The sequence below is a fragment of the Sinohyriopsis cumingii genome, chromosome 14, assembly GCF_028554795.1.
Source record: "Sinohyriopsis cumingii isolate HCF-2022 chromosome 14, ASM2855479v2, whole genome shotgun sequence".
Lineage (NCBI taxonomy): Eukaryota > Metazoa > Mollusca > Bivalvia > Unionida > Unionidae > Sinohyriopsis > Sinohyriopsis cumingii.
Window position 1 is genome coordinate 6,621,678 of NC_142974.1, and position 8,159 is coordinate 6,629,836.

The window sequence follows — 8,159 nt, forward strand, 5'->3', positions numbered from 1 at the left end:
TATTTGTGTTATGAATCATTCATGCTGTGGGCTAATACAAGATGTAATATTTGTTCTGGCAAACCATAATACCTGCAGAAGGAACAAAAATTGGGACTTGCTATTTCTTTGTTTCCACCTATTGAAATGATAACTTGCTACAATCACTTGAACATATTTCCCTAGCTACTAGGAAATCTTTGTATTTCTGAAGAAACAAAAAAAATGCCAGAATATGTAACTATATTTTGACTAACCTGACCTTTATTCATCTTCATTGTGACTTAAACTAGGCTTAAAACAATCATATCTTGCATAAATTCAAATATTTAAAAGCCATTTTCATCCATTAAGCACATCAACTTGACAACAACAAAATATGGTTCACTTATTTTTATGTAGGATAATAAAAGACATCATTTCAAGCCCTTTCGGCTTGATGCATACATTTTCATTTCCTTCTTGGGAGAGTTATTGTTTGCCAATAATATCTTACACATTATGTTTTGTTAACTTGTAGTAGTGTGAAATTTATAATTTTATTGGTGAACTTAAAGCCTGGTTTGACAAATCTCCAATTAACAACGAAATACAACATTCACCCAGTGAGGCAAATACTAAATTTTTTATTTGACTAGAATAAAGTTTTACTCTACCAGTTATGATACGAATATAAAAATTAACATTAATGACCTGAAATCAGTCATATGAAGGATTGTTAATGGAATATATTCTATTACCCTTCTGACAACAGTTACATGTAATTAAATTTAGACCAGTCTGCTCACCGTCTTGTAAACATTTATTAGTGCCGAAGGGTGAAAACTTGTACGAGTTTGATAAAAACAAATGGAAAACAAACTTAGTGTAGAATGTATGAACTTTTAATGAATAAAGTGGGCAATGTTCTTGACATTAGAAACAATTATCAGCAGTGTTGCACTTTGAGGGAGGCCTGTGACACCCTCCCATCACAAACAGCCAATGTCCCCCATATATTGATAATTATAGGGGCCAGAGATACATAAAATAACCGCCCCCCCCCCCCCCCCCCCCCGAAAGCCCAACCAGTATGCGACACTTGGTCAGCACTGACTCTAAATTGATTTTGTCATAGAGTGGTTTGACAATCTCAACACCAGATATTTTTAACTCCCATTTATAAAAAGTTGGATTGTTTAATTTTAAGCCCCAAAAAGGTAAAGACCAAAAAACTTGCCAGTAGCTTCCCATGGATCAGTGGTTCTTGTCAGGTTCTTCCTCACCAGTTATACTGGATGCTATGTAATACCTATTGTGTGCTGAAAAATGGCATTAAACCCCACAACAGCAACAACGACTTTGATTCATCTGATACTACAGTAATGGCATTCATCATGACATTATTGCAAGCTTGTTGATTTTTAAACCTGTACAATAATGCAATTCTCAAAATGAATAGGAGATAACTTTGCCAAACAGATTATTAAGAAATTCATCTGAACAATGTCAGTCTAAAATATCTCCCATTGCAGTAAACAATATGATTATGCCAGGCTGGATCAGGTCCAGTGTTGGAGGAATGGGGTTGTTCCAAAATTTCCTTCAGGCCCTGACTTCTTTGCAAGGGCACCAAAGCTAAACTGTGTGTGTCTATTCACTCCAAGTGTGCATACTACCTAATAAACATGTGCAAGAATAAAATGATGGTCAAATTTAAAGTGACAAGTGACTGTACATTTGTGTGTGTATGTTTCTTTTTAAGCAGGAGTGGGTGCATGCCAGACACACACCCCCCCCCACACACACACACACCCTTCTGGCTATGTTGATGCAAAGTGTTTATAATGCAAAACTCTGCAAAAACATATTGGACAAAGTACAGTTGTTCACATGCAAGTGATATGGGTTCCATTATTGAGCAGTGAAACAAGTTTGCTAACATTCTCTATGGAAAACTAACTTGCTGTCTTCAAGGCATGTCATGTATTTGCATCAATACCTATTAATTTGTCTTGCAGTGTTTTACTTATAACTGAATAGTTTATAAACAAATCTTCCTATTTGCATTATTTGTTATTTACAGTAATTTAGTGAAATCATGACAGTTAAATTAGCCTTAATGTTCTAGTGTCTTATATCCATAAATATTGTTGAAGTTTTTCATACCAAAATAGTTTGAATGTTCCAATTTTAGCTTGACAAAAGTCTTAGGGTAGTGTATGAAATCATTTTTTTTTATCTTTATTGGCTTTGATTTCATTTTACTGATTATAATCTCATTATAGGTTTCACTGCTAATAAAAGCTATAAGCTTGTTTCAAAAGATCATGTTTTGTCTTTCTTATTACAGATTGTTGTACTGAATAAACTGGAAACTTCCCATGATAATGAAAAGATGAAGTCAATAAAGTGATGCAGATAACTAACCAATTATGGTAAATGCAAATAGATCTAATTATGTTACTAAAATAGGCATGATAATAAATGTAAGACTAAAATGCCAATAGAATCTGGTTGATACACTGTACCTACTCAAAGATACAAAGAGCAGTCAGCAAGGAACAGTGATCTGAATATGGCAGATGCTGTAAACATTAACAAAATATTCGGTATTTATGTTAATTTTTTAATCAGCTGGTCTGATTATAAACTTTAAATATTGGATCAGTTTGTCTGGCCATCCATCTGTTCATCTGCAACTACATTTCATCTTAATCCACTGGGTAGAAATTGAAACTGTATGAAAATGATATACAATCTAGCGATTATTGACCAAACTGTATATAAAAATATACTTAGTTTTATATGGCAAGCGATGAAAGTAATTCTATTTCAGTTTGTAAAGTAATTTATTACTTGTCTTTTCTTCCTTACAGCAATTTTTCAGTTTCATAAATGTTTTATACAATTTTTACGCTCAGCTTGTTACATAATTCATGTTAGCACAATCACCCCACCCCCACATGTAAAAATAAGGTTAACAATTGGATTTGCATACATAGATGCCATTTTTGGATTGTCCTGCCAGTATCGCAGTGCTTTAAATGTTTAAAATGTTCATCAAATATTACATTGTATCTGTTTTTCAATGGGGCTATGGTGTTTTATAAACACATCTCTTTGTTCTTGTTATTTCTATTCCATCTTATGATTATTTAAATATAAGCAAATGTAAACTTTGTCTAGCTAAGACTTTAATATGAACAATATAATATTTTTTAAAAAATTATATATCTAAAAGTTTTGTAATTAAGCTTTTCTTTTGCATTATATTTTTTCGTATAATGTATGCAATAGTAGATTGCAAATATGCAATTTTTACCTTTTATAGGCTTCTTTATAACATAATAAATACATGCTGTCCCAATTTTTTTGCGCTTATTTTATCCTTCAGATGTGTTGATTGTATTTCAATGTATGCAAGAAACAATCTTCTTGTTTTATCTTTGCAGCCTGAGTGAGTAAAGAATGTATTATTGAGGGCCGTCCATTTAGTACATGCGCATGGAGGGTGGATGTGGATGTGTCTACTGATGATGTATGTACACATATGAAAGGGGGTGGTGGGGGTGAAACCTCAATAATAATTTGTCTAATACGTAACCTGTTTGTCTGGGTTCAGTCAGCATTTGAATTTTATTGGACACTAGATCAACTTTTTAAAGTTACGCAGCTTATTTCTTTGGTGCAGCAAGACATTCTACAGCGGTGATATATCTGTGTTATTAAACACATTAATATCATTAATCCTTGATCATTTCTGAGTATTAAATATGGGCCATTCTTTAGAATTCTGGGGGTGTGTGCATCAAGCATACGCACACAGGGGTGAGATGTAAAAAAGCATGTGGGGGGGGGGTCAAGCTTTGCCAGATTTTTGTGTATGTATTAAATGGATGGCCACTTGACAGTTAAAGTGGTATACGATCATTTAGTATGTTTCCTTTGTCAATTTTAGGTCCATTGCCCAGCGGATCTTGTGATCTGTGCTCTGGCCAGTGAAAGCATGCGAATTTGCTAAAGTCCCCCAAATTGTGTAGGTATTTCTCATATGGGTCTCCAGATTTGATTGTGCTTTATAAAGTTTTGAAACATAAGAAAGATGGAAGAGAAGAGATCAAAATTACCACTTTTAACTTGCAAACACTGACATTTGCATATATGATTAGCAGCATATTTTATACCTAGATATTAATGTGAAATTCTTTGCTAAATCATAATGTTGTAAAATCATCACAATTTTTCAGTTGCTTTAAAATCAACTTAATTTTCAAGAAAAAGTAAGTGAATAATTGATATCATGTATGTGCATTTCTAGCATGTAATATTTTCCTCATTTTATTTTCCCTCACAAAATTCTCTAAAATATTATACTTGTTAAAATTATTCTCAATTTAGTTTTTATGACAGTTTGGAAATCATGTATTTCTATGTTTATGTGGTAAAAATGGAAAAACCTGTTCATCATTCATCTGCTAAACAACCAGAAAAATGAAAACAAAACATAGCGCACTGCATCCACGCAGAGTTTAAAATTTTTAAGGATAACACCAAATCTGTCAAAAAGTATAGATGCTTAAATTCAACATATGAAACTTTGAACAACTTCTTTTAAAAAATCACTGAATATATTTTCATAAATTTATCAGAAAGTATCAAGGCATTATGCTGATCCACTCTCCTTATATCACGACTTTTACTCCACATAGAAAAATTGGTAAGCAACTCTCTCAGAAACATCTGTGCAACAAAAATTTCACATTAAGCACGAGTGTATTAAGTACTTTATAAATTTTTCAAATGAATTTGATTAATCATCAGATTTGGCCGTCAGTACTCAAAGGGATAATCTTTAAAATGACTTAAAATGGCAGGGATCTTTGCATAATATCTAGCTTTGAGGGACTTCCCATAATAGATTTCAGCATAATAAAAGTTTGCTTGTAAGAATGATGTCATCCATTTATAATAGTGGTTGATGACATTTCCCTGTTAGTGTGTCTGTTTTATTCTGTAGTAAAATCCACATGAGATGGAACAAATTACAGAATTATCACATGAATTATTTCTTACTTTTTTGCAGAACCTCTCTTGAGAAGATCCTAGATAGTTTGACAAGTGAACAGTGCTGCAGTAACCAGTTTCCAAGAAGGAAATAACTGTGAACAATATAGACAGAAAAGAACATCATACATATATTTCATACAGATGTTCACCTGAAATAAGCTTTGCAGTCCTCGCTGATTGACATGTGTGAAAAAATACTACAATTTAATTCATTTGAGCATTAATATATAATGAGATCAAAACACAGCATCATCACATTGTTACATCTTAAATGTTGCCAGCATGACAGTCTCGTTGGAGCATCGGTGGTTATTCTATTGGTTATTTGCAGCATAATTGACGATAGAAGCCAAATGATCATTTGGAGTAATAACTACCCATTGTGTATTTAATGATTTTATAAGCTTAAGCTCATAAGCTTCTAATGAGATAATATTGGACGTGATTACAGCAGATTGTACACCATTTTAAATGTTTTGAGACATCAACTATCATTCTTCAATAAATGTTTCATTTTGAGAAAGTTAAGTCTCTATTGTGCTTTTGTCTCACTTGCTCATACTATTGAAAATAACATGATTAATTGTTATTGTGCATTAGCTGAAAGATGAGAAAACAATTCTGTAATGGAACAACATCCTGCTTTCTGTTACCATTTTTTAAAATTTTTTTGTTCCACCTTATGCCAGACATTCATTAAAGTTCAGCTTGTATGCTTCTCTGATTCAGAAAGAAATGTTTCTGTGAGAATCACACAGAATTTACCTCTCTCCTAGTGTCTGCTATTAAAGGGCATGGTGATTTTTATTATATTTTTGTCAGCAATATAAAATTTTAATTCAATACATAATTCCCCCAAAGTGTTTCTCAGAGGTTTTAGAATAATGTACTTTTTGTGGTAGTAACTTGTAACATTATAACCATTTATTGTAATAACAGTCAATTTTAGTGACCTAAATGTCACTAACTACTAGAGCAACAGTCATAAGGTTCATACTATGGTTATCCTACCATTTTAGTGTCGCTATCTAGTCTGGGTTCATGTTAGGGTTGGCTTACCATTTTAGTGTCATTCACTAGTCATGGTTCATGGTAGGGTTATCCTACCATTTTAGTGTCGCTATCTAGTCTGGGTTCATGTTAGGGTTGGCTTACCATTTTAGTGTTGCTCACTAGTCATGGTTCATGGTAGGGTTATCCTACCATTTTAGTGTCGCTCACTAGTTATGGTTGATGGTTGGGTTATCCTACCATTTTAGTGTCACTCACTAATCAGGGTTCATGTTAGGGTTATCTTACCATTTTAGTGTGGCTCACTAGTCTCGGTTCATGTTAGGGTTATCTTACCATTTTAGTGTCTTTAGTGACCCTCACTAGTCGGGGTTCATGTTAGGATCATAGGAATATCAAACAGTACTCTGCTTCCTTACATTAAGAAGGTAACCATGACTGCATGGGTACCTCATTGACCTTTTAGTTATAAATATTGATTGATTCATTGATTGAAAGAAGCAAGTGTAAAGATGTAGTCATTCAAAAGTCATAAAAGATTATACACTCAACAAATGCTGCAAATATGGTTTAAGTGCAACGACCCACTTATAAATGTGTAAAAGATCTTGATGGTTTCATGGGAGCAAGTAGTGAGTTATCGTTACTACCTAGGTGCCACCACTGCTACTGGTCAAATAATTGGATTACATCTGTACTTTACCTTCAATAGATAAACAAATCACTTCCTAGATTGAATTTTGAGGTTAAAATTTCTTTAAATGTTGGGTACTTCTATGGCACTGAGAGCGGTGAACAAAATTTAATCCCCAGACATCTATGTACATGTGACTTACACAATGAGTTTTATTTACAAAACCATCTGAAGACGCAGCCAGAAATGGAAACTCTTAGGAAGCTACAAGTCCATGTGGCTGTACTGAATTCCCAAAGTCCTCCATGTAGCTCTGTACAGTGACTGTTGCCTGACATTTGTGACAACATTTGATGTTTTGGCTAACTTAGCGCTATCTGATTTGACCTTGCCTTACATGTTCACCCGAACACTTCATAGTTTGAATCATGAGGTTAAATGTTTTTCAGTTATGCCAGGTATGTGTTATTGTGTGCCTATTTTGTAAGAAATAGAGAAAAATAAGTAGGCAAATAATAATTGAACTAATGATAGTTTTAGCCAAAACATTTACAATTTTAACAATGAAGTAATTTTTTAAATATCGGATCAATATTTTTTATTTGTCTTTGATTGCTAGTATAATGTGTACATCCATATATAAAAAATTTGTAAATGCATAGTTGGGGAGAAAATAAATTCAATCACTTCCATGTAACATGTTCAGCTGGCATAACTTTTAAGTCCAAATGAATTATACATGACACATTGACACCTTCAAAGAGTAAACTGATCATGAAAGAACTCTACTACATGTGATCCATTTCTGAAGAATTTCTACTTATGCTTCCTTAATGATGTCATGTAATGTGCTAAGAAACACGTTTTAACTTACAAGCCTTTCAACCAGATCGTCTTCCTGAAATCCTCACATTTCTTGAACTTAATTCTTCTCAGCTGGATAATCATTAATAGACCAAATTTTGATTCCATGATCAATACCTATACATACTTTGGAGCATACATTGAGATATAAGTGTACATCAGTTGCTGGACTGGTAACAATGGAGCTGCCTATACATTTTCAAATAGCTGACCACTATTTCTCATTTTATATCAACAACTCAAAAAATATAAATGATATTGCTTCTATGTCACTTAGACCATAAAAAGTATTTTGGTGAGTAGTGTTTTCTGCTACATGTTATTATCTGCCATTTAGTACTATATCTATAACGTACTGGCAAGTCTTAAAATTAATGGCAATAGGATGCAAACAATAATTTTATATGAAAAAATTGCAGAAGAACCTTCATGAAATGAATATGAGGATTTGGATTAATTAATCACATGCTGTCCCACAATGGATCTTCCCTCTCAGTAATCGTATACTGTCACACAGGGATCTTCCCTATTGGTAATCATATGCTGTCCCACAAGGATCTTCCCTATTGGTAATCATATCCTGTCCCACAAGGATCTTCCCTACTGGTAATCATATGCTGTC

At 33.3% G+C, this 8,159-nt stretch overlaps 1 protein-coding gene across 4 annotated transcripts in view; it reads left to right on the plus strand.

The window, feature by feature from the left end:
- The window catches only part of LOC149783146 (uncharacterized), a 45,562-nt gene extending 39,992 nt beyond the window's left edge, over positions 1–5,570 (plus strand). For 2 of the 4 annotated variants that reach the window (XM_089931378.1, XM_089931381.1), the window contains exons 16-19: positions 2,312–2,396; positions 3,414–3,499; positions 3,920–3,997; positions 5,045–5,570. In XM_089931378.1, the coding sequence (XP_089787504.1) occupies positions 2,312–2,328 (17 nt within the window). In that variant the 3' untranslated portion in view covers positions 2,329–2,396; positions 3,414–3,499; positions 3,920–3,997; positions 5,045–5,570. The remainder of the gene's footprint in view (positions 1–2,311; positions 2,397–3,413; positions 3,500–3,919; positions 3,998–5,044) is intronic. The other 2 variants (XM_089931379.1, XM_089931382.1) reach the window with 1 other exon arrangement.
- Positions 5,571–8,159: the final 2,589 nt, after the last annotated feature.